General features: G+C 31.3%; 2 protein-coding genes and 2 long non-coding RNA genes across 7 annotated transcripts in view; 2 read left to right on the forward strand and 2 right to left on the reverse strand.

The window, feature by feature from the left end:
- Nucleotides 1-26398, reverse strand: part of LOC107939051 (receptor-like protein 1) — a 42858-nt gene extending 16460 nt beyond the window's left edge. The window contains exon 1 of the mRNA XM_041088064.1: nt 25661-26398. Within this exon, the coding sequence (XP_040943998.1) occupies nt 25661-26054 (394 nt within the window). The 5' untranslated portion in view covers nt 26055-26398. The remainder of the gene's footprint in view (nt 1-25660) is intronic.
- LOC121214429 (uncharacterized) overlaps nt 2483-27197 on the forward strand; it is a 92144-nt gene continuing 67429 nt past the window's right edge. The window contains exon 1 of the long non-coding RNA XR_005910036.1: nt 2483-2738. This is a non-coding gene — a long non-coding RNA (uncharacterized lncRNA). The remainder of the gene's footprint in view (nt 2739-27197) is intronic.
- Nucleotides 17189-18570, forward strand: LOC107939057 (uncharacterized). 2 transcript variants are annotated; one of them, XR_005910034.1, is made up of 2 exons: nt 17189-18198; nt 18271-18570. It is a non-coding gene; the product is annotated as an uncharacterized lncRNA (long non-coding RNA). The 2 variants fall into 2 exon arrangements; XR_005910033.1 differs by having other exon boundaries at nt 17189-18152.
- The window catches only part of LOC107943934 (receptor like protein 21), a 184041-nt gene continuing 176137 nt past the window's right edge, over nt 19294-27197 (reverse strand). For 2 of the 3 annotated variants that reach the window (XM_041088061.1, XM_041088063.1), the window contains 6 exons: nt 23935-24087; nt 23637-23711; nt 23384-23539; nt 23224-23298; nt 21670-21816; nt 19294-21547 (listed from right to left, as the gene is read on the reverse strand). In XM_041088061.1, the coding sequence (XP_040943995.1) occupies nt 19413-21547; nt 21670-21816; nt 23224-23298; nt 23384-23539; nt 23637-23711; nt 23935-24087 (2741 nt within the window). In that variant the 3' untranslated portion in view covers nt 19294-19412. Of the gene's footprint in view, nt 21548-21669; nt 21817-23223; nt 23299-23383; nt 23540-23636; nt 23712-23934; nt 24088-24835; nt 24908-27197 lie in introns of all 3 variants that reach the window. The other variant, XM_041088062.1, reaches the window with a different exon arrangement.

Consider the following 27197-nt stretch of genomic DNA (forward strand, 5'->3'; position numbering starts at 1 on the left):
TGAGCTCAACGATAAGCCTCCTATCAATCACCAGTGTGCAGAAAACATTTGAAATCGAAACACCCTTTCATACATCATACATCATCATAAGTGCGCTCAACGATAAGCCTCCAATCAATCACCAGTCTACAGAAAACATTTGAAATCGAAACACCCCGGACATCTCCAACAAATCTGCCATAACGTTAGCATCTCTTCCATTTTTTCTAAACAAAACCTCACTAAGCTCATCAAATGTGCCAATATTTCCAAGGCCTAGATTTCTCATTGATACACCAAGAAAGCTCGACTATGGAGTCGGATTCAACCATAAGCTTTCAGTCTATAATCCACTAGGAATCCAAAAAGAAACACTCTCGAACACCTAAAGAACCTGAAACATAGCAATGACATGACCCTTTGAATTTCTAAGAACCTCACCTCACCACGTCGAGCTAAGATTACCTAATGTCTAACCTTCACGGTTAAACTTTTACCAGCCTTCACCTTACTCTTGATATGATGACTATGGATACTCCCTTCACAATCCCACAAACACTCCCACCAAATTGACTCAACAAAATTTGCACCTATAGGTTTTCTGTTTATATTTGATTTTGTTGACACATTGCCTAAAACTACTCATGATCCCTCTCCAACCTATAAATACGAGGATAATGCGCTTCAACGCGCTCAAACCCACGTCCTCCTGCATTAGCAACAATACTCATGTCAATCGAGTTAAAACACAATCAATAGATTTTTTTTAAAAAAAAATCTTTAAATGTTATATTATTATATAAGAAATTGAAACATGACTTCCGTAGGTTTTAAATCTAATGTTGACACTAATCTTGAATAAGTCATTCCACTCCCATCTTAACTAATGGCCAAAGAGATATCAAAAGTGGGAGATGGCCATAAAATTGTGTAGTTTGGGTTATAAAATTTTTGGGCAAACTACATATATTATCATTTAATTATAATTTTTTTTTTCAATTTAAACACTTAAAGTAAAAAATTTGTAATTTAAGCACCCACATTATATAGTTTAGTTATTTTGATCACTCCAGTTAAAATAAAAAATGGCAAACTGAAGCGACAGTTAAAAAAATTGTATAATAACAAATTTAACCCTCAAATTTTATATATTATATCAATTACATATTACAACTAATTTTATAATTATTGATATTGAATATGTCCCTCACTATGCTAGGGATTTTTTTTTATAATTTGTATTTAATTAATATTTAAAATTAATTTCAAAATATTTGAAAATTTTATAATTATTTGGTGTTAGTCCCTTTATTATACCCAAATTTAGGATTAAGCCCCTATACTTTAATTTTGACATAATTTGTTTCTTTCACTTTTATAATCTCATTAATTATTTCAAGTAACTAACACTTTTAACAATATTGCCAAATAAAATAATGTCATATTTTTTTTTCTTAAAGCCATCACTTCTAACTAAATCATGACTTAATCACTTTCTAATTAATCATACTAACTTAGATTTTTCTTTTGTTGGAATCAGTACGTTTAAGGAAAACCCACCTTAACATTTGTAGATGTCTTCAACAATTTCCTAAGCACGATACAATAAAGCTTGGTGTGTATAATTTTGTTTTATGGAAGCTCCAAATTATGTTGATTCTTGAATGATACGGTCTGCATGGGTTTGTTTTGGGTGCTATTAGTGTACTAGCACAGTTTGTAGAGGATAAATATGGGAGATTAGTAGAAAATTCTGATTATGTTTTACATGTGCAACAAGATAAGCTATTGGCTTCTTGGTTACTTTCAACTGTTAGTGATGAAATCCTAGCCTATCTTACTAGTGCTCGTACTAGTTATTATATGTGGGAAACTATTGAAAAGAAGGGTTGCGACTAAGTCCACGGTAAAATTGTCCAGTCATGTGTTGTATTCACAGAAAAAGGGTCATTTGTTTGTTAAAGAATATTTGTCTAAGATCAAGTCCATGTGTGATATGTTGGTTGCAACGGGTTGTTTGATTTCAAATCAAGAAATGGTTAGCATCATTCTTGCAAGGTTGCCAGTTGAGTGTGAATCAGTACGGGTAGTAGCTTCAGCTACTGGTGTGTCACTTGATCTGTTGATTGAGATGCTGCTTGATTGTGAAGCTCGAAAATTAAGTTCTTGAATAGTGTTCTCGTACAACCTAACATAGCTAGTAAACAAGATTGTGATGAGGGTGATCGGACCAAGGGTTCTGATTATAACAGTGGCTATCAAGGGAACAAACAGACATATATAGGTGGTTTTCAATGCAATAGAGGTTTCCATCGAGGTTGAGGCCGTGAGGGTTGTTTTTCAAACAATCGGCCCCAATGCCAGTTGTGTGGTAAAATTGGACACATTGTCTGATGAAAGTTTTGCAGGTATTGCTAGGATGGTAATATGGTATAGTGGGCTGCATCTTGATTGTTTGTTTCTCATGCTGAGGCTATATTTTAATCATACCTATTATTGTTTCTTGTGTCCAGCTATTTCATCATTTGCAGGCTGTTTCACTAATCGCATCCTATTTACAAGTTCCCTTGTGTTATCCTCTGCGCTTGGGTGGTTCTCGCTCATATATTAATGACCATGCGTCTTCAATAGACCATGCATCTTCTGATTTGTCATTGTATACAACACTTTCAGCAAATGTAAAGCCGGTAGAATTTCCGCTGTTTTTAGAAGGTCAAGACACGACAAGAGCAGCATATGCTGTGTTCTTGTTAAACAAGGTAAGCTTTTGCATATTAGTAATTTTTTTTTCCAAGATGAATTATTCTCCTTTGGCATTTTATATTATATAATTAGTCACTACAAAACATAAATAAATAATAATACTCCATTTTTACAATAAAAATTCACTAAAGAAAATACATTTGAAGTCTGTCATTGCTTTTTCGAATAAGAGTCGGTCAAGAAAGTTATGCGCAAATACTTATATCTTTATTTCAGATGCTTTCAATTCTATTGTCACTTAAATCCAAGTACTTTAAATTTGTCAAATTATTCAATTTTGAAATTCAATCCCAAATATTGATCAATTATATATATTCATGATATGATAAAAGCAAAGACATCTTGCAACATTAACTTTCCCTTAAACAAAAATTGGTTTTAAAGTAAAAAAGAAACATATAAAACCAGTCTACCTTTAATATGAATCAATATATAAACACTATACTTATACCTTGGTTTGAGATGCTTTCAATATTGTTGTCGCTTAAATACAAGTATTTCAAGTTTGTCAAATTATTCAATCCCAAATATTGATTAGTTATATATGATATGATAAAATCAAACTTGAACATACATTGATTTTTAAAGTTGAAAATTACTTGTTAATTTTTTTTCTTTCTTACCTATAAGAAAATTTTACTAAAGTAAAAATGGAATTACAACGGATAAAAAGAATGGAAAACTAGGTACCAGGCCTAGAAGACCATCCTCAAACTCCACTATACAAATAAAAACTAACACCGGACCAAACTTAATTTACCTCTTAGATGACTTGATCCTTCAAATTGGTTGTATGATAGATCTAAATACCGGAGAGATGAAAGCTCACTCAAAGATAACAAAATGCTATCATTCAAGTAATTGTAACTTAAGTCAAGGATCTCCAAATTACTCAATGTGAATGATAGTTTTCCAAAGCCTGTAGAAGTGTTCTTTTAAATATATACAAGCAGTTAGTGACTTTTCTTCAATAAAATAAAATATAAGTAATTGTAAATTAACAATGATGAGAATAGTGGAATAGTAAAAGATGTAATTAAGGAAAAAAATAAAGGCACGACCTTCATTTTCAAGGTTACCACCTATGGCATTTCCCGACAAATAAAGTCTCTTCAATTCCTCAAAAGGAAGAAACATAGAGGCATTGAGATACCAGGCAATGAGATTCCTATTATCCATGCTGTATTCCCTATTGTCTTCCCATTTTGTAGAAATAAGGGAGAGTTGTATGAGTCTCCTAGTGGTGGTGTTACACTCAACTCCTTCCCATTTACAACAATCTGAACCCTTCACCTCAACCCAACTTTGCAATGGATTCCGATAAACGAAGAAAGGCTTGAGATGCAAGAGAGTGATTCTCTCATGCTCCAAACAAGCATCAGTAGTACACCATCTGCATCCTTCTAACACCAACAACATTATTGCCACCCTAATAAACTATAACCATTTCCACTCCATCATCATCATCTCTCTGTTTGGTATACATATGGACCACAATTCAAGTTTCATGCTTATAATTATACCAAATCAAAGTTCATGTATCAAATTGCACATTAAATCAAAATTTATGTATACATTTGATATTTATCTCATTTATGGGAGATTAACTTTCTAATGGTATTGTTTTGTTTACATTAATCCAAATAATTGGAAATGATGAATTAGTTTAACGCAGATTGTAATTCTATTAATGTTTCTTCTCAAACTTTTGGTTGCTCTTATTTACATGTTTTATTAATTGATAGATTTAAATTCTTGGAATATATTCTGTTAGAATTAAGTGCTCCGAATTCTTATTTAAATAAAATACAGTGTTAAAATAAAAGAAAAGTAAAATCCCTATAGAATTATACTTCTTTTATTTTTATTTTAGAATAAGGTTTTTTAAATCTTATTAAACTCCATTTATTTGATATTGATTAGAATAAAGAGTTTCACTCCTATTAGAATAAAGTTTTACAAGCCTATAAATAGACATAGTCTACTCCTCTTGTAATTAATTCAAATTCGACATAGTGAATTTTCTTCTCCTCTGCCAGTGGTTTTTTCCCGAAAGGGTTTCCACGTAAAATTTGTGTGTTTTTTATTTTTCTATTTCTATTTTCTTTGCGATATATTGTCATTACCGACATTTATTTTCACAAATTGGTATTCGAGCTTCTGGGTTGTTCATCTCAATCACGGTAATGATGTCTTTGAAGTATGAAATTCTACTGTTGGATCGCAACACCAGATTCGCATTTTGGTAGATAAAGATGCAGATAGTTCTTGCACAGATGAACTTAGAGGAAGCCCTGCTAAGGTTAGATAAGATGCCTTTAACATTGATGGAGGAAGAGAAGAAGCACAAGGATTGAAAGGCGTTAACACAATTACATCTGCATTTGTCTAACAAAATTTTACAGGATGTGATAAAGGAGAATGCCGCCACTTGATTATGGAAAAGGTTGGAACAACTATGTATGTCGAAAACTCTAACTAGTAAGCTGCATATGAAGCAACGTCTTTATGCTCATTGTTTAGAGGAAGGTGCGTCTGTGCATGAACACTTGACAGTGTTTAAAGAAATTCTCTCAAATTTGGAGGCCATGGAGGTTCAGTATGATAAGGAAGATTTAGGGTTGATTCTACTTTGTTCGTTGCCCCGTCTTATTCAACCTTTAGAGATAAAATTTTCTATAGTCGCGAGTCTCTCACAGTTGATGAGGTTTATAATTCTTTAACCTCGTATGATAAGATGATGCATCTTATAGTTAAAACTGACTCTCAATGAGAGGGTCTCATTATTCGTGAGAGATAAGATCGGAATGCTAATGATGATCGTGGAAGGACACAGGAACAGAATCCTCGCAGCAAATCTAAAAGTAGATCGAAGTTTTCAAACAGAGGTAAAACTTGTAACTTCTGCAAGAAGAAAGGGCACATTCAATCTGAGTGCTATAAGCTACAGAACAAGATCAAAAGGGAGACTGTGAATCAAAATAGAAAACAACCAAAAAAATTCGGTAAGGCTAATGTTGTAGAAGACTACAGTGATGGTGAACTTCTAGTCGCTTCTGTCAATAATTTTAAAGTGAGTGAGGAGTGGATCCTTGATTCGGGTTGCACTTTCCACATGAGTCCCAATAGGGATTGGTTTACAACTTACGAAATAGTGTCTGAAGGTGTTGTTTTAATGGGAAATAACACTTCATGTAAAATTGCAAGTGTTGGAACAATTAAAGTTAAGATGCTTGATGGAGTTGTCAGAACACTTAGTGACGTACGACATGTTCCAAAATTGAAGAGAAATTTAATTTCATTGAGTACTCTTGATTCAAAAGGGTACAAATACACAGCTAAAAGTGGTGTTTTGAAGATTTCTAAAAGTTCCCTCATTGTGAAGAAAGGACAGAGAAAGACTGCCAAGTTTTATGTTTTGCAGGGTTCTATTGTTACTGATGATGCAGCTGTCGTATCCTCTTCCTTGTCAGATGATGATATTGCTAAACTTTGGCATATGCGCGTAGGGCATATGAGTGAGAATGGCATGGCAGAATTGAGCAAAAGAGGACTTCTTGATGGGCAATGAATTTGCAAACTAAAGTTCTGTGAGCACTACATTTTTGGGAAGCAAAAGAGAGTTTGATTCACCAAAGGAATCCATAACACAAAGGGAATGTTGGAGTATATTCATTCTGATCTGTGGGGGTCATCCAAAGTACCTTTGAGAGGTGGAGCTAATTATATGCTAACTTTTATTGATGATTTTTCTAGAAAAGTGTGGGCGCTCTTCCTGAAGCAGAAAAGCGATGTGTTTTTTGTATTGAAGTCTTGGAAAACCATGATTGAAAAAAAAGGGAAAGCAAATAAAACACCTCCGCACAGACAATGGCTTAGAGTTCTGTTCTGATGAGTTTAATAAATTGTGCAAGTTAGAAGGGATCATGAGACACTTGATAGTTCGTCATACTCCACAGGAAAACGGCGTTACGGAACAAATGAACAGAACGATCATGGAGAAGGTTCGATGTATGTTGTCAAATACCAACTTACCAAAGTCATTTTGGGCCGAAACAGCCTCTACTGCATTTTTTTAATCAACTGATCTCTATCCATTGCCATTGAGAAAAATACTCCACAAGAGGTATGATCTTGTAATCCTGCTGACTATTCTGATTTAAAGATTTTTGGTTGTCCTGCGTGTGCTCATGTTGATAATGAAAAATTGGAACCGAGATCCATTAAATGTGTTTTTCTTGGTTATAAAGCTGGTGTAAAAGGGTATAAGTTATGATGTCCTGAAAATAGAAAAGTTGTGATTAGTAGATATGTTGTTTTTGATGAAACTATTATGCTACCTAACGTATCTCTTAAAGAATCTCCCAATAAAGAAAATCAAAAGTAGGTGGAGCATCAGATTAATACAGAATCTACAATAGAGTCGACTACTGAAGCCAGTACAAAAATTTAAAATAGAGTTGCTCCTTCACCATAATACTCTACATAATACTCTATCGCCAAAAATAGAACTAGAAGAGAAATTAAACCTCCAAAGAAGTATGTCGAGGTTGATCTAGTTGCTTATGCTTTAAATGTGGCTAAAGATATAGATGCAAAACAAGAGCCATCTAATTATTCTGAGGCGGTTAGTTGTGAAGACTCAGAAAAGTGGATGTTTGCTATACAAGAGGAGATGGAATCACTCCACAAAAATAAAACATGGGATCTTGTGAAACTTCCTAAAGGTAAAAAGGTTGTTCGTTGTAAATGGGTGTTTAAAAAGAAAGAATGGACTCCAAGAGTTGAAGAACCCAGATATAAAGCAAAGTTTGTTGCAAAGGGTTACAGTCAAATTCCAGGAGTGGACTTCACAGATGTGTTCTCTCCAGTTGTGAAGCATAGTTTGATTCGAGCTTTACTTGGTATTGTGGCCATACATGATTTGGAGCTTGAGCAGTTAGATGTAAAAATTGCATTTTTGCATAGAGAACTTAAAAAGGATATTTACATGCAACAACCAGAGGGTTTTACAGTCTCAAAAAAAGAGGACTATGTTTGCTTACTGAAAAAGTCTCTTTACAGTTTGAAACAGTCACCAAGACAGTGGTACAAGAGGTTTGATTCCTTTATGACTTCTCATGATTTTAAAAGAAGTAGCTTTGACAGTTGTGCTTACTTTAAGAAAAACAATGATGGTTCTTTTGTGTATCCACTCTTTTATGGTGATGAAATGTTGATAGCAGCGAAAGATAAATGAGGGATAAGAAAGGTCAAAGCCCAACTAAGTGAAGAATTTGATATGAAAGATTTGGGACCAGCAAAGAAGATACTTGGTATGGAGAATCTCAAAGATAGAAAAGCAAGTAAATTATACCTAAGTCAAAAGGGGTACATTGAGAAAGTTCTTTGCAGATTTAATATGCAGAATGCTAAGCCTGTTAGTACTCATTTAGCAGCCCATTTCAGACTTTCATCGGCTTTGTCTCCACAATCAGATGATGAGATTGAGTACATGTCACATGTTCCATACTCTAGTGCAGTGGGATCTCTCATGTATGCTATGGTTTGTTCACGTTCAGATTTATCATATGTAGTCAGTGCAGTTAGCAGATACTTGGTGAATCGGTAAAGAACATTGGAAAGTAGTTCACTGGATTTTAAGATACTTACGAGGCACTACTGATGTTTTCTTACAGTTTGGAAAAACTAGAGATAAAGTCATTGGGTATGTTGATGCTGATTTTGCTGGAGACTTTGATAGAAGAAGATCTTTCACAGGTTATGTCTTTACAATCGGAGGTTGTGCAATCAGTTGGAAAGCCACTTTGCAAACTACAGTTGCTTTGTCTACCACTGAAGCTAAGTACATGGCGATTACTGAGGCTTGTAAAGAAGCTATTTGGTTGAAGGGACTCTTTAGTGAACTCAATAAAGACCTTCAAATCAATACAGTATTTTGCGATAGTCAAAGTGCTATCTTCCTTACAAAAGATCAAATGTTTCATGAGAGAACAAAACACATTGATGTTCGATATCATTTTGTTCGTGATATTATTACTTGTGGTGATATTGTTGTGAGCAAAATTAGTACTCATGAAAATCCTGCAGATATGATGACTAAGTCACTTCCTATAACCAAGTTTGAGCATTACTTAGACTTGGTTGGTGTTCATTGTTGAAGTTAAACCCTTAAGGGATTTTATGGAATAGGTGGAAAACTTGATTGTTGAGAGTTCGCGATGAAGAACTTGTTCATTAAGAATTCGTGTCAATGTGGAGATTGTTAGAATTAAGTGACCCAAATCCTTATTTAAATAAAATACAGTGGTAAAATAAAATAAAAGTAAAATCCCTATAGAATTATACTTTTTTATTTTATTTTAGAATAAGGTTTTTTAAATCTTATTAAACTCCATCTATTTGATATTGATTAGAATAAAGAGTTTCACTCCTATTAGAATAAGGTTTTACAAGCCTATAAATAGACATAGTCTACTCCTCTTGTAATTAATTCGAATTTGACATGGTGAATTTTCTTCTCCTCTGCCCGTGGTTTTTCCCGAAAGGGTTTCCACGTAAAATCTGTGTGTTCTTTATTTTTTTCTATTTTTATTTTCTTTACGATATATTGTCATTATCAACATTTATTTTCACATATTCTAATTAATTAGATATTTCCTTCCTTCCAAAAGCCTTTCAAAATAGGTTTAGTTTGACCAAGATACTCTTGTAGAAAATTTTAGTTTTGTGGGAAAAAGAAAAACTAGATTTACTTTTTTATTCTAATTGGTTTCATATGCAAGGTATATAAACTTTTGTGTCGCTGCAATTTTTTTCCAACATATGTATGTGATTTGTGGGGTTTCAATTTTGAATTTTTTTAATAATTTAATTAAATTATGAAAGTATTTGAAAGTTTTTAAGTTGATACAATGTTTAGAACTACCCCAACACCCACCCAATCCTTAAATAGGAGGATAAACATGCTTCAGCACGCTCGAACTCACATTCTCCTACATCTATGATAATACTAATGCCAACCGAGTTAAGACTCAACTAGTCTTGAATTTTGAATTTTACTTCTTATACATTTTGAATTTTGAAATTTTAATTTTGCCCAAACAGTAGCAGTTAAATTAATTTGATTAAATTTAATTACTAGACCTATATTATGCGTACGATTATTGATTAGTCTATACTCTCCAATTGGGCAATTCTAAGTACCTATACTTTCTGAATTTTGAAATTTCAGTCTTGATGCAAATGACAATTGTTAATCCATTAATTAGATTTTTAGCGAGTAATATGTGAAAATAACAAACTGGCATAACATTACACATATGATAATATGTTTATTGCAATGCATTTGAAAATAGCCGAATTTAACAAATATCGTTAGTGAGGATTGGAAATTAGAGTCTAGGGATTAAATCCACAAGTTCAGTAAATTACAAGAACTAATGGTAGAATTTAACCTTTATATAACCTTTAAATTCTAACCGTGGTTTGCACACTACTCAGCCGACCATTGGCTGTGGTGGGAACACAAACTGTTTGAATTTGACATCAGTGATTGAATTTTCATAGCTAATATGTACGTTCCTTCAATTTCTCCATAGGAGGGAGTGGAATACATTATATAAGGTAATATTTGATATATTCGGTAAATGAATAATTGCAAGATATCTCATTATCTAGTAAAATAAATAATGAAAATTTTATAAATAAATATTAATAATTTTATCTAATAATAATTAATTACTTTTTGGGACAGACTTTTTTTAGCAAATAGATATTTTATTGGCTGACAAAGTAGTATAAAATGAACTCCCACAGTCGCAGCAAACATTACAACCAAAAGTATCAGTTAGCTAATTAGCAAGGGAGTGAGCAAGCCATTCGCCTCACGAAACACATTAACAAAAGATCAAGAGCTTAATACAGTCAATAAATCCATCGATTTCATCGACAACCTTCTAATACTTCCCATGTGACAGTCCTTTATTACTCACCCTTATAACCCAAGACAAATATGACGACAATTGTCGGATGCTTTAAAAACTTTTTTCAAAATACCCTAATTTTGTACGAAGTAGTTGGAGGAAATAAAATATTATTACATATATCAACAACGACCTAGTAAGTTGCATTAACTTTTAGATGTTGACTATTGGCTTTTGCATCAACCTTGAACTTACGTAGGCCCCCTACAGTAATTTAGGTTATGGAAATAATTTTGCAAATAATGCTTGAGACATCATTATACATCAATTTACAGTTTTAATTCTTATACTTACTCAATTGGAATAAAGATTTAGTTTTTTATTTTCTTTTGATACAATGTCTAGAATTACCCATAGCCCTTTTCCAACCTTTAAATAAGTGAATAATGTGCTTCAGCGTACTCGAACTCACATCCTCTTACATTGACAACATTGTTGATGCCAATTAGTCAATGTTAATGCTATACTTTAGTTAAAAATAACTAACATCATTAAAAAATTCATTAGTTGGCTCATGTGGATTTTTTTTTTCAAAAAATTTGAAACTAAAAACCATAAATTCTTTAAGACTTAAAAATTAAAATTAGTGGTTATTAAAAAAGAGCTATTTTTTATTAAATTATTATTTAAAATAAATTTATCTCATCATAATGATATGATTTTTTTTCTTTAAAAAATCCACATTAACCGACTAGTAGAATTGTATAAAGCTACCACCAATCTCTTGGCATGATGGCAAAAGATTGAGAGGTAGAGCCAGAAACTTTTTTGAGGGGCGTGAATAAAGTTTTATATTTTTATAATAGTAAAAGTGAAATTTTATTATTTTAATAGTTTATATCTTTATAATTTTTAAAGGATTAAATAAATTTTTTCTTATTTTTGAGGGATAAAGTATAAGTTTATCATATACTAATTTTAAAATTATAAAAAGACTAAAGGTGAAAATTTTCATTTTAGGGGGGTGGGGCCCTGCCAGGTCCCCTTGGCTTCGCCTTGATAAAAGTATTATGTTATACGTATAAAGTTTGAATTTAATCCCAATCAATCTCATTTCTTATCCCTAATTATAAAATAATAAAATAAATAGAGTAATTGATGTGAGGAGGTAAGTGTAATAGGCCAATTTTGACCTGGGCTAGATTTCAAAACAAAACCCAAACCAAATAATAAAAGAGTCCAAGATAATTAAAACAATCAATTCATTTTACAAACAAACCCAAATTAGCAGCCCAAATACAAATTAAAACCCAATAACCCAAAACTAGCCTTAGCCCAATTAGCTCAACACTTAAACACAACAACAAAAAAACCCTATCCCCCCAAGCCTCCAACGCTGCGTGACCACCTGCGCCGCACGCCATCGTTGCCGCTCGAGGCTCGCCTATCACCGACCATCCACGCGTCTGACACTTGCAAAACCAAGGCAACACGTAACAACAAAGGCCAAATAGAGGAAACAACAAGGAAACATACAAAAAAGGAAGAAACAAATAGTTTTGATTCGGCTATAAAAGCCCGAATCTCACCCTTGTAATTTTTTTGCGAACATTAGAAAATAAAAAAACAAAAACAACACTTTCAAGGTGAATTTCTACTTTTATTTCTATTTTAAATACCCATTTGATTCTATATTCATATTTTTATTTTATTTTTTTATATATATACGAAAATAATAAAATAAAAAAAGGAAGAAAAGGCTCACCAGAGACGCCCCATGACCGTGCCGTCAAAGGGCTCTTCTTCATTGTTGCCATCGGATCTGAGAAGGGGTCGAGAGTCTTCCTCTTTCATTTTTTTGGGTCGAGAGGGCTGGGCTTCCAAGGGAGCTGCGAAACGGGGGCTAAAAATGCCCTTTTGCGCAACACCGACCACCGCCCACGATAGCGCTGCAGCGGCGACCATGGCCGGCCAAGGGGTGGGCTGAGAGAGAGACCAAGAGAGACTGAGAGATTTTTCTTTTTTTTTAGAAAAATGAAAGTTGAACCGTTTTTTTCTTCTTTTTTTTTTTTGCTATTTATATAGGGTATAATACGACGCCGTTTTGGACTTAAACACCAATGGCCAAAACAACGCCGTTTTGCATCAGACCCGAAAATTGACCCGAATGCGGCCAGGATCTACGCGTTTTAGCTTTGAAGAGCTATTTGCATATTCAGCCCTTCCGCTTTTGTAGTATAGTGCAATCTGGTCCTTGTTGTTTTTATATTTTGGCCGCATAATTTTTTGATTGTTTTACTTTGGTCCGAGCTGAAACACTGCGCATGGGGGCTAGGAATATTGCCCAGTCGGTCCCTCATTCCTTAAGCGCGCTCTATTTCAGTCCCTAACAACCTTTTTTTTTATTTGTAATTTGAACCCCAAATTCTGGGTCGATTTTAGTATCATCCTTAGTCCATTTAATTTATTTGTTCATTATTTTTTATTTAAAAAACTCTTTTATTATTATTTGTTTTAAGTTTTTTTTATTTATCATTTATTTTAAATTGTTTTACATACTATTTATTTAAAATTTTTATATATTATTCATTTTAAACCATTATATGTACATTATCTTTTAAATTTTTATATACATATATATTTTTAAAAAAAAACTGTTGTATTTTTCTTATTTATTTATTTTAAACTGTTATTATTATTCATTTTAAGTTTTTATATACTGTTTATTTGAAGCCTGTTATTATTTATTTTTGAATTGTTCTTATAAATTATTTACTTTAAATTATTATTTACTTTGAAATTTTTTTTGCATATTATTTTGTTTTGTTTTTTTTATTGTTAATATTAGTATAAAAAATTATATACATTGTGTGATTATTAAAGTCATGTGTACTATAATTAGTTTCTTCGTGCTTTCATATTATTATCACTCATTAACATAACATTTTTTTCATAAATTGTTATTTTATGTTCTATGTTATCATTCCATTTCACTTCATCACTTCGACAGTTGCATTCAATTTGTATTTACCCATAATAAACCGTTCTATTTTGTCACAAATAAAACAAATGCACCTCGTTCAAGCATTGTACTCGCAATTATTCAAAATAGGGAAAAGTTTTAAAATAAGGTAATATTTCGCGTTTTGGAGATTCGAGAAATTATTCTCTAACTTACAGGGTTTCAATTTTCTCGTTGAACCTAAATAGCAAAATATCCTTCTAATTTTCAAAATTTACGAAATTCCAATAAAGTTAAAGGTTAACTTATTCTCAAGGGTTCGAAGTGTCGTGTCCTAACTTACGGGATGTGACATTTATTATCTCGAGACGAGAGGATCTTTGACATTCGTTTCAATTTATTCAAGCAAATTCTTTTAAATTAAAATAGCGTTAACAAAAGGGGGGTCGTGTTTTAAATTCTTTCGAAGTTTTTCAATTTTTAACATTTAGACATTAATTAATCAATTGAGTACCAATTTTGGGCGTGACGAGGGTGCTAATCCTTCCTCGCATGTAACTGACTCCCGAATCTGTTTTCTCAAATTTCATAGACCAAAATCACTGTTTTGATAAATTAAAATATTTTATTAAAACAACTAAATTATGAGGTGACCTAATCACACCTCATAAAAAAAAGGATTGGTGGCAACTCCCGTTTTAATTTCTATTTTCAAACCAACGTCGACCCTTTTAAAAAAAATGGTTTCAATATTAAGTTATAAGTTGAATGAATTAAAAATATGTGAAAAGTGTAAATAGAGACTCTTCAATCTCATTTCCTCTAATGCTCTTTTTTTTAAAATTTTTTTTAAAATTTTTTATGTACCTTTTAAATAGTTAATGAAAATAAAAGTATTTTGATAATTTTCACTTCGAAATGCAAAAGCCAAAAACAGTTTTTGACTACAAAAGCGGTGTGTTCTTCATCACTTCTCAGTGGAAAAACACTTCTGCAGTGTAAAAAAACTTTTAACCCAAAACGGCTTTTTCACCACAATAGAGAATGCACCCTAAAATTGTAAATAGAAAAAAGAAGGATCAAACATTGTTTCTACCCTGTTTTTGTCTCCTCTTTGAAAATACTTTCCAAAAAGTTTTATCATTTTTTTTTCTGTTTACAAATTCCTTATAGAAGCGCTTTCTTTTGATCCACTTGCATCATTGTAATAAGTTTGCATTGCATTCTAACTTTCTATGTTGATTACAGTTTATTAAGTTTTCTGTTGGATCTTATAGTCAAATTCCTGTACATCATGTATGTTAATTTGCTTAGCCCTGATAAATGTTAGATATAGGATTATCAGTGTCGAAACCACTTTTTTGGCGGACAAAAATTAGTTGTTGACTTTAAAAACGAAAATTGGAGTCGCCATCGATCCTTTATTGGGGTGTGATCGGCTCACCTTAAAAACGATTTTGGTCTGCAAAATTTGAGAAAACAGGTTCGGGAGTCGGTTACGCACGAGAAAGAGTTAGCACCCTCTTAACACCCAAAATTGGTACCGAATTAATTAATTAAGGTCTTAATGCCGAATATCGAAAATCCGTGAAGAATTTAAAAATACGATCCTCCCTTTTTGTTAATGTTAATTTTATAAAAGATGCTTGGATAAATCGAAGCGAATGCTAAAGACCTTTTTGTCTTGGAATAATAAAATGTCACACTCAATACGTTAGGACACGACATTTTAGTCCTCGAGAATAAGCTTGTCTTTTGATTTTCAAAGCTCGTGCGGTGAAGTTTAAAAAGGATATTCAATTGCTTTAATTCAGATGAAAAATCAGAGCCCAATACGTTAGGGCACAATTTCTCAAAATTCCGAGCATTGAATATTGCCCTTATTATTATTAATTTTTTAAATCTTCATCTCGAGAAAATGACATGTCATATCCAATACGTTAGGACACGACGTATCGAATTCCCGAGAATGAGCTTTTTATTTATGCTTTAATTAAAAAAGGATACCCGGTTTCTTATTTGGGCTTAGGTCAAAGCTACTGCATGATTTTGCAACTGTCATTGCTTACGACATCATTGAATTTGCTTAATCTGGTTTGTCTTCTTTTTGGCCATATTTTTCGACAGGTAATGGTGGCTGCCCTATAAGTCCATCTGGAGGGTATTTTGTATTGTAAACATCACTTCTCCCAGCTTTTCAAAGAGAAAGGAAGTAACAATCATCTTATCAAGTCTGCGTCTGTTCCAGAAGCTTGAATTCAATTGTTCATCATGTATTTACTTCTTGCCCTGTGCTGATTTATGCTTATGGCTTAACATTCATCGGCGTATATGTTACAGTATTTGATTTATCTATGGGATCAGAAATGCATTTCCCAAGCTGTAAAATGACACTTGCAAGCTGCAATGCTATATTACCATATGTAGCTATGTGAATATTTTCGTTTCTTTGAAGTCCCATGATCATGTAAGCCGGCATCTGAGTTCGAGTAACATAGGCAAATAAAATTGTAAGCTTATGAGATTTCTTTTCATTAATTAATCAACAATAGAAATTGTAACAACAGATCGATTTGTGTACAAACACCAATTTTAAAGCTTTTGCTTTCCATGAAAGAATAAAAAAAACATAAAAACGATATTCCTCTACTACAACCCCCAAGCTGGGAATGGTAGAGACCAATCAGTCATTTATTGGAGTTTATAATTAAAAAAGGATACGACGTTAGAACCTAGGGTTAGGTTTACTATTTTTGGCTTCTGAAAATGTTAGGGTTTAGGGAGTTGGGCTCATTTGGGCTAGTGGGTTAGGTCTAGGGTCTGTTTAGGTGTATTGGGCTCCAAGTTTTTTTTTGATTTGGGCTTGTATTTAGGTTGTTTGGGTTTAATTGGTTTATTTGGTACGGGCCCGGGCAAATTTGGGCTTCTACATAATAATCTAAATAGGTAATAGATATAAATTACGTATTATAAAAGAAAACTATTTAAAAAGGGTAAATTCTATTGGATTAACATAAAAATATAAAATAATTCATTATGAAATTAAATAATAATATATGATAATAATATAAAAAAAACTTAAAATAATAGTGCATAATAGAATAAAATAATGAATATAAAAAGGTTAGATAAATTGATAAAAAAATAATACTAATAATAATAGTAGTAATAATAATAATAATAATAATAATAGTAATAATGATAAATTAATATTAAAGTAATTAATTTGATAGCAAAAATAATAAAAGAGATTACTAATTTGGAATTAAAACAGAAATTTAGGGGTAAGACGTGCAATAAAATGAAATAAAAAGGACCTAATTGAAATTAATTTAAAATCAGAGTGACTAGCACAGAAATTAAACGCACAAGTCTCACCTGGCAATCTAGTAAGATCATTGGAAACGGCGTCGTTTCGAACGTTTGTCTCCTCAACTGACAGAAGGACGAAATTGAAAGCAAGATCGAATTATGTGGCAAAATTAAAAAAGACAAAGAAGGATTAAAATGAAGTAAATCTAAAAACGGAAGAACCAAACACGAAAATAAGCCATTGAAACAAAACACGCGGATCCTCCCCGGGTCAAATCGGATCATCGGGTCAACCAACACGGAGACGTTTTGAAGCCATTAAATCGGGCTTAAACGGCACCGTTTTATTATCGTTAAAAAACTAAAAAAATAAAACCCTAATAAGTTGTTTTGCATTCCTAAAACAGATCAAGAGCCTAGCCTTTCTTCCCACCGGTCTCCAGTCACGAACCCAATCTGACTCCGATTCAGACGGAGCAAACCAGGTTCCAATGGCGTTTGCTCTGGTAAGACGCTTCTTCTCTCCCTCTTTTTATTTTCGTTTGGTGCCAAAGAAGAAAACAAAGAATCAAAGAAATAAAAGAGAAAAAAAACGAAGAAAATCACCTTTCGAAAAAACTTTCTGTTTTGATTTTTTGTTTGTATTCAATATGCGTAAAAAAGGATTACAATGGCCTTCTCCCTCTTTATAGCCGAATATTCGAAATAAAATGAAAGAAAATACAAAAAATTCTCTCTGCTGCGTTGTTTTCGTCTTCTTTGCAGGTAAGGAGGCTAGCTGGCGTAAGGAGGTGGTGGATGTGGCACAGCACACGCGGGGAAGGCCCTGGTGGCTGCGGCGCCGGAAGGAGGGCTGTTGCAGCTAGGGTTTTCTGATTTTTTTTTGTTTTGGGCTAGGGTTGTGTTGATAGTTGTATTGGGCTAGGTATTTGGGCTGGGTGTAGTTGGACTAGATGCATCTGACTTTGGGTTTGTACCGGGTCACTGTAAATGGGTTTGGTTTTTATTGTTATTGGGCTGTGAACTATTTGAGTTTTAATTAATTTTTATTTATTTGGTTTTTTATTGTGGGCTGGGCAAATTGGGTATTACAATCAGCTAATTAGGAAAGACTGTGATGATAGTCACACCTTTCATCCAAAAGCAAAGCTTTTTACATGTGTATGTGAGGTTGCTAAGCAAATCTGATGAGCCTTCACTGATGTTTTAAGGTTAAGTTAATGTTCCTTTTCGGCAAAGAACATTATCGAGATCACGGTATTTTGATCGCCTTTTGCTTGTTATGTTATTTGTTCTGAAACGATTGCATAATCTTTACTGTGATTGCAGGATATAGAGCAACTTCTGAATTTCATTGGTGTAAAGAGTTGAGGACCACGACATGTTCTTGCAAATTTGAAGGAGCTTCTAAGGTCTGTCCGGTCTTCAGAATATATAGATACCTGAATTAATTTTGATTTTGTAGGATCAACTATAATTAGCTACTTATTACACTATGAATAGACAACCTCACCTTCTTCACACACTACACGTGCGGATTTTTTACCAATCCCATTTCAAAGGATCACACTTTTTTGTTGTTTACAGAATCATAATTAATGTTAATTAGAGTGGAATATTTCAGATTTCTGATGATGAGCATATTCTTGAGTATTGCAGTAAAAAAATGGGTGGGGAACTTATTTGAACTTTGAATGTATGTTTTGTTGGTGAGAATATAAAGTTGATAAAGATTTGGTAAATAGAATAAAATACTATTTTTTATTAGAAAAATTATTTGGTAGACTGCCAATCGATTTATAATTATCATGACGCAATATTAAGGGTAAGTAAAACATGTCATATTACAAATAATAAAATTATAATGACTCAAATATATGAACATGTCAAAATTTACGTAAAACGAATTATTAACATGTCAATGTATAATACGGTACGCAAAAATAAGATAATTGCTTGTTTTTTAAATTGAATTGTTATAACATATTATACAAAATATATTGTGAATTAAAGAATAATATGAACATGATATCAAAATATTAAATATTTTTTAAAATTTGATGATACGATTAATTATGTAAAATATAACATGATACAAAATAACTTGAGAGGAAAAGAGGAATAAAGAATTGCATTGTTTGTGAGGTTTTAAAATATTCCAGTTTTAGATTCAATTTTCTAGTATGTTTGGTTTAATTTTACATTAGATTTCCTTTTTAGTATGCACTAGTGAACGCTTGGCAGTTAATTTAATTTAATTTAATTTAAAGAGATATTGCATATACATAATAATGGATTATGATTTTACATTAAACTTCATAGAAGAAAAAAGAAATAGACGGTTGAAAATGATAAAACCATAAGATAAAAGAGCTTTTATTTAAAATGCAAAAATCAACAAAATATGCATTATCGCTCAACTTAGCATAATTAAACATTTAGGTGTGGAAATCAAATCACAATTTGAGTAGCTAAACACATCGCTTGAAAATGTGATAAGTAAGAAAATTGCCCACATTTGAGTAGCGACAGGTGGTAATGCATTTCCCAACAAGAGAAAACCAAGCTCTTCGCCAGTATGGATTTATGTAGAGGACAACAAAAATTGTCAACAACACAACTACATAAGAAACCAAAAAGCTCACACAAAAATCATAAGTATCTATCAAACCATCTTCTCCTTTATCTTCTGATACAGTTGATATCGTTGATGGTGAATCGGTTTTGGAACAACTTTTATGCAGTATAGGTCCACAAAGAAAAGGGTTTCCTTCATAACTGTTTTCAATAAAGGTCCCAAATTGAGCTTTTGGTTCGGGAATACTACCTGACAAGTTGTTGTATGCCACACTGAAAACCTCCAAAGAGTTCAACTCTACCAACTGATTGGGGATTTCACCACTCAAGTTGTTGTAAGAAAGGTCCAAACTCTCAATTTGATGAAGTTTTGCGAATGACGAGGGTATAACTCCGGTCAACTTATTGTGTGAAAGGTTTAAAGAATAGATTTCACTCAAGTTCCCTAATTCTGGTGGGATATGACCAGTTAAGTTGTTGCAAGATAAATCAATCCCGGTCATATATGAAAGGATGTTGCCCTCGTACAAAAAGAGCCCACTCTTTGTTGTGAACTCTATTACTTCTTCTAAGTAGCTATCAGGATAGTAAGAATCCATTCTCAAATTTAGTGTTGTTTCATACTCTTCTATAGATGGCACATAGAACCCAGTTTCTAGAATCTTGTTCGTTTGCATTGGAAGAGATAAATTTCCCAAACAAGAAGGTATAGGACCAGAAAACATATTTTGAGAAAGATCTATGATGCTTAAAGAATGCAACTTGCATAACTCAACAGGAACTTTACCATGAAAATGATTATCTTTCAAGAGAAGAACACTCAAAGAAGAAAGCGTGTAAATCCATTTTGGAATACTACCTGTCAAATTGTTTCCTCTAAGATCTAAAGTCACTATTGAAGAGCTATTATAAAAAGCAAGTGATAGTGGGCCTCTCAGTCTATTCCCGTGGAGGTGGACATGCTCTATGTATGGTGGATTAAAACATGACGGTATAGAGCCAGATAAATTATTTTGAGAAAGATCCAAAAATTCCAAGCTATTCAACTTGCAAAATTCCATTGGAATAGAACCCTCAAAACTATTGTTGGACATAGCTAATCTCCACAAAAATGATGCATTCCCTATCCATCTTGGGAGCTTTCCATGCAACTTGTTGTTACTGAGATCAATTTCGCTTAGTGAATTTGGAAACTCAAAAGTAGACACATCAACATTTGTCATCTCTCCTGAAAAATTGTTTCCATCCAAATATAAATTCCGCACCCCTTTTGCATTGAGAATCACAGGAACTACATTTCCACTGAGGTTGTTATTTGATAGTCTCAAAATGGTCAGTAAGCCTTTCGTGATCAACTCTTCTGGTACTTTTCCAAACAATTGATTGTTTGATAGATCTAAAAATGATAAGTCTTTCATGCCACTTAAACAAAGTGGGATATTACCTTCAAAAGCATTCTTGGATAAGAATAACCGCCTCAAATGTGGAAAAGTTGAACATATACCAGTCGGAATTTGACCTTGTAATTTGTTTTCAGATATGTCAATTGAAGATACATTAGAAATAAGAGCTGACGAAAGTGAGAGAGGACCTGTAAATGAATTACCCTTCAAGATGAGATCTTCTAACTTTGTGTTGTTTTCTAGCAACCAAGTTGGTACAGTTCCACTGAGATTGTTATGAGAAAGATCCACATATCTCAAGTCATATTGGTAGTAAAGGAAGGTAGGAAATTTACGACTGAGTTGTTGAGATGCTATGCACTTTGGCAATCTGATGACTTCCAATTGGAACTTTGGGATTGAGGTATAAAAGGAAGATTCCATTACCATCTTGTTTTCATTAATCGAAAGGGCTTTGAGGTTTGAAAGGTTTGCAAATGGTGCAAATGACAGCGGAATTTGAAAATGGTTTCTTGAAACATCTAACACACGAAGAGATGTCAAGTTACTAAAACAACGAGGAAGCATCCCCTCAAGTGCATTGTTGCTCACATCCAATACTTCAAGGTTCTTTAGATCACACCATCCTGAAAAATTTATAAATTCATGGAAGAAATTTTTAATTAAATTTGGTCTTATTAAATAGAATAGGAGATATTATATTACAAAAGCTAGTAAAGAAATCAATTTGAGACATAAAATTATTTACCTTGATTAGGTAAGGGACCAATAAGTCCACAATCATATAAAGACAATGTTTTAAGAGAAGCGAATACTCCAATGCTTTGCAAAATGTTGGTGTTGAGAGTAGAATTGCCAAGATATATTTCCTCCAAATTGCTCAACACATTTGAATCTAAGCAATGTCAAGAGGTATTAGATAACGGTATTATAGAAAGCCTCTACTAAGTGGAATGTTTTATTTTCTGTGAATGAAATGAAGTATATAAATAAATATATATATATTTATATATATTTTTTATAAGTTAGATTATTCATGATTTATCGGAGATAAATTTTGATAGAGAGAAGATGTTGAAACTTTAATATAACTCTTCAACCATTTTATTAATTATACTATTTTTTTTCTTTTTAGCATTTTCTTATATTATTTTTTAATATAAGTAATTAACTGATATAGCTAAGTTGTATAATTTTCAAACTCCAATCAACAACACTATAAATAATATTTATAAAATAAAACATGTCTACACTAAATGTATGTTTAAATTTCATAAAATTGAAGATATTTTTAAATTATTCAAAATTCACATGTCTACACTATAAATAATATTTATAAAATAAAACATGTCTACACTAAAATTATTATATTACCTTTAAAGATGCCAATTGTATATAAAAAAATCAAATAGGTATTTTACTCACCAATAAATAAAACTCAAAAGAATTATAAGTAAACTTAGTGGATTAAATGAAAATTTTAAAGCATTAAATCTTGGCCCAAAAATAGAGTTAAGTTAAAATTCAAAATTCAAAATTATTTTATTAATATTGTTAAAATTATTTTATTAAATCCATGTTCATTACGTCATTTTTTTAGTTACATTACTACTAAGTTTTTTTTTTATTTCAAAATGTCACACCAACAAACTATTTTAAAATTTTAACAATTTTAACAATTGAACTAGGATTTTGATTTTTTTTTATAAAAATCAGGGATTAAATTCTTGAAAATAAAAGTATAAGAATTAAATTACAAATTAGTAAAGAGTACGTAGACCAATCATATTTTTTTAAACCAAAAAGTTAAAAACATATGCACTTTGAAATTTATAAAAAGATTGCAATGGAAGTTTAAGCACCTCTCAATGTATGCTTAAATTTCACAAAATTAAAGATTTTTTTTAAATTATTCAAAATTGACATTTATTTATTTTTGCCAAAAAATGCCATTTATTTAACGCTAATATGTATTTTTATGTTTTATACTATTAAAAATATATGAAATTAAAATATAGTTATATTACATATTTTCTCATAAATATATTTATACAAACAAAATAATTATAAACATTAATATTTTAAAATGATGAAAATTTTAAAGAATTTTAGTTTCAAACCAAAGTCCAAACACATTATAATGGATGATTTAGAAAATGTTTCACCAAACCCATATTTTACTTTCAAGTATGATATGATATAACTTTATTAATATTTATGACAATAACCGTTATTATAATATATGAGATCAAAACTAAATTTCTAAATTTAAAAAAAAAAAGGAAGTTTAATTAAATGATACCTTGGTGGATCACCAAATCTTTCAATTCATTACCCTTCATATCTAGTTCCCTTAAGTTGATAAATGTTTCCAAATCTAGGAAAACAAAAACAACAAATCAACTTCATTATATTCTCTTCAAACATTATTATATTCTTGTTAAAAAAACTAATATATTTACCTTTCATATCTATTGATCCTTTCAATCCATTGTCCCATATGCTCAAAGATTTCAAATTTGAAAGCTTCTTAAGGGATGCAAATACACTAGTATTGAAGTGATTTCCAGCTAAATTAAGCTCTTCCAAGTGGGTCAACTCCAATTTTCTACCACCATCTACAAAAGATTTATATAATTTCATCACTGAAATGAATTGGCATAAAATTTAATTATATGTAAGAATTTAGGTAATTGGTTAAATATAAATGCATACCTTTAAAGGATTGAAAGCTTTCAATTTGATCCCCACCTAAATTGAGTTTCTTCAAATTTGTTAAATTGCTCAATCCTATACATATCCAGCGTTCAATTCAAAAAATCATTATGTTAATAATTTTAATTTCTACTTAATATTTTAATGAAATAAAAATGAAAAAAAAAAGTAAATCTAAAACTTGAATTGAAGATAAAAATCCTCAAACGTGAAATGTGAATGTTCAAATTTGAAACAATTAATTTTAAAAGGCTCTAGAAAGAATTATCAAGAAAAACAAAGTTATAGCTTTTTGTACCTTTAGTATCTAATGAGCCTTGCAAATCGTTGTTGGACAAAGTCAAAGACTTTAGGCTTGAAAGCCCTTGAGGAAAGGAAATTGTGTTGTTCCGAAAGAGATTACCACTCAAATCAAGTTCCTCTAAGTTTGTTAGCCTCAATTGTGTTCCATCTATCATTGGAAGAAAGTAATTAGTATAGTTAACATCATTCAATATATAAATAGTTAGGAAAAATGTTTGTTTGAGAAGGAAGAGCCAATTTACAAGCTTTCCGATGAATTGATTCAATATATAAATACTTTGTTTGAGATACCTTCCTACTTAAATTACTCAATTTTGAAATTCAATCCCAAATATTGATTACTTATATATATTCATGATATGATAAAATCAAATGACTTATTGCAACAATTTTTCCTTCAACATGAATTTATTTTAAAGAATGCTATTCTTCAAATAATTCCAACTTATATCAATAATTTCCAATTTAATGAGCCATTGAAAACCTCATTTATATATTATATAATTAGTTACTACAAAACATAAATAAATAATAATACTCCATTTTTGCAATAAAAATTCACTAAAGAAAATACATTTGAAGTCTGTCATTGCCTTTTGGAATAATAGTCAGTCAAGAAAGTTACTACGCACAAATACTTATACCTTGGTTTGAGATGCTTTCAACGTTGTTGTGACTTAAATCCAAGTATTTCAAGTTTGACAAATTATTCAATCGTGAAATTCAATCCCAAATATTGATCAGTTATATATATATATATTCATGATATGATAAAAGCAAAGACATATTGCAACATTAACTGTCCCTTAAACAAAAATTGGTTTTAAAGTAAAAAAGAAACATATAAAACCAGTCTACCTTTAATATGAATTGACATATAAATACTGTACTTATACCTTTGTTTGAGATGCTTTCAATTCTGTTCCAACTTAAATCCAAGTACTTCAAGTTTGTCAAATTATTCAATCCTGAAATTCAGTCCCAAATATTGATTAGTTATATATATTCTTCGTATGATAAAATCAAACTTGAACATACATTGATTTTGTAAGTTAAAAAGAAACAGGTAAAATCAGTCTACCTTGAATATGATCCAGCCTTCCTTTCAACTCATTACCTCCCAATCTTAAAGTCTTCAATGATGAAAGATTTCTCATATGGAACAAAATGTTATTCTTCAAAGAATTCCCACTTAAATCAAGAGTTTCCAAGTTATTGAGTCTTGAAAGCAATTGAAAACCTGATATATATATATAATTACATGTTAATTGTTCTTTCTTAGCCATATGAAAATTTTACTAAAGTAAAAGTGGAATTACAATGGATAAAAATAATGGAAAACTAGGTACCAAGCCTAGAAGACCATCCTCAAACTCTACTATACAAATAAAAACTAACACCAGACCAAACTTAATTTACCTCTTTGATGACCTGATCCTTCAAATTTGTTGCTTGATAGATCTAAATACCGGAGAGATGAAAGCTCACTCAAAGATAACAAAATGCTATCATTCAAGTAATTGTAACTTAAGTCAAGAATCTCCAAATTACTCAATGTGGATGATAGTTTTCCAAAGCCTATAGAAATATTCTTTTAAATATATACAAGTTAGTGACTTTTCTTCCATAAAATAAAATAAAATATAAGTAATTGCAAATTAACGATGGTAAGAGTAGTGGGATAATAAAAGATGTAATTAAGGAAAAACTAGAGGCACGACCTTCATTTTCAAGGTTACCACTTATGGCATTCCCCGACAAATAAAGACTCTTCAATTCCTCAAAGGGAAGAAACATAGAGGTATTGAGATACCAGGCATTGAGATTCCTATTATCCGTGGTGTAAAACCATCTTGAAGAATTAAGGGAGAGTTGTATGAGTCTACTAGTGGTGGTGTTACACTCAACTCTTTCCCATTTACAACAATCTGAACCCTTCACCTCAACCCAACTTTGCAATTGATTTTGATAATTGAAGAAAGGCTTGAGATGCAAGAGAGCGATTCTCTCATGCTCCAAACAAGCATCAGTAGTACACCATCTGCATCCTTCTAACACCAACAACATTACTGCCATCCTAATAAACCTTAACCATTTCCACTCCATCATCATCATCTCTCTATTTTCACTTCTCTCTCAGCTATATGTTACTTTTTGTTAACTTCTATATGTATATAATCTAAAGAAGCCTAAGCTTCTTATTTATATACAAGCAGAACATACTGCATCCCACTAATTCATTATAATATAAAAATAATATATAATTAATTAATTCCTCAAAAATTGGATCAATCTAGGTTTCTTATTTAGGTAAATTCCTTATTGCAAAAACTCTTGGTGGAAATTGGTTAGGAAAGGATGAACGGACCACAAGAATGCTAATGTTAATCTTGAAAAATGAATGGCCAAAAAAATATGAAAAGTGAGAGGAGGACATAAAATCGTGTAGTTGGAGTTATAAAATTCTTCATGTGGCTTTCTTGTGAGTTTCATTTATACCCTTCTTACACTTATACAAACTTAGTCTTGACTTGGCTTTATTAATGGAAAATTTAGGTCTTCATTTTTGGTTTTATTCATGGAAATTTTACTTCTTTGATTTTGGTTTTATTAATGGAAATTTTAAGTCTTCAGATTGCTTTTATTCTTGCACGTTTTAGGTTTTGATTTTGAAAATTTAGTTTTTTTCATCTCTATTATTATAAAATTTCTTGATTTAATTAATATCATGAGTTAATTTAACATTTTAAAAAATATTACATTCACTATTTTTTAAAAAAATAGGAATAACTATAAAATTTAATTATTTATATAATATTTTTTTATAAAAAACTATTTATTTCTACTAGACCACTACTTTAAAACAATCCATTATCATATAACTTCTCTTTAATAATTCACTATTCTTTGAACATTCATTAGTTTTTGAAACATAAAATTTATAAATAATTATTTTTAATATGACTTGAGTTTTACTTGAACCATTTTTTAATTAGTTAATTAAATTGGGTTATTAAAAAAAATTCCTCTTAACTAATAGCCAAAAAAAAAGCCATCATGTAGAAAATTTTGGTTTTATGGAAAAATAAATACTTGAACTATTACTTTAGATTTTGAAATGTTCAACTTGATATTGACATCTGATAATATGTACAAATTTCTCATTCTTTTGAATTTTAGTGATATTACACCTATGATAATATGTTTGCCACACCAAATTTAGAAATAGTAGGACTTAATGAATTTAATAAATATCTA

This window comes from Gossypium hirsutum, chromosome D02 (genome assembly GCF_007990345.1).
Source record: "Gossypium hirsutum isolate 1008001.06 chromosome D02, Gossypium_hirsutum_v2.1, whole genome shotgun sequence".
NCBI lineage: Eukaryota > Viridiplantae > Streptophyta > Magnoliopsida > Malvales > Malvaceae > Gossypium > Gossypium hirsutum.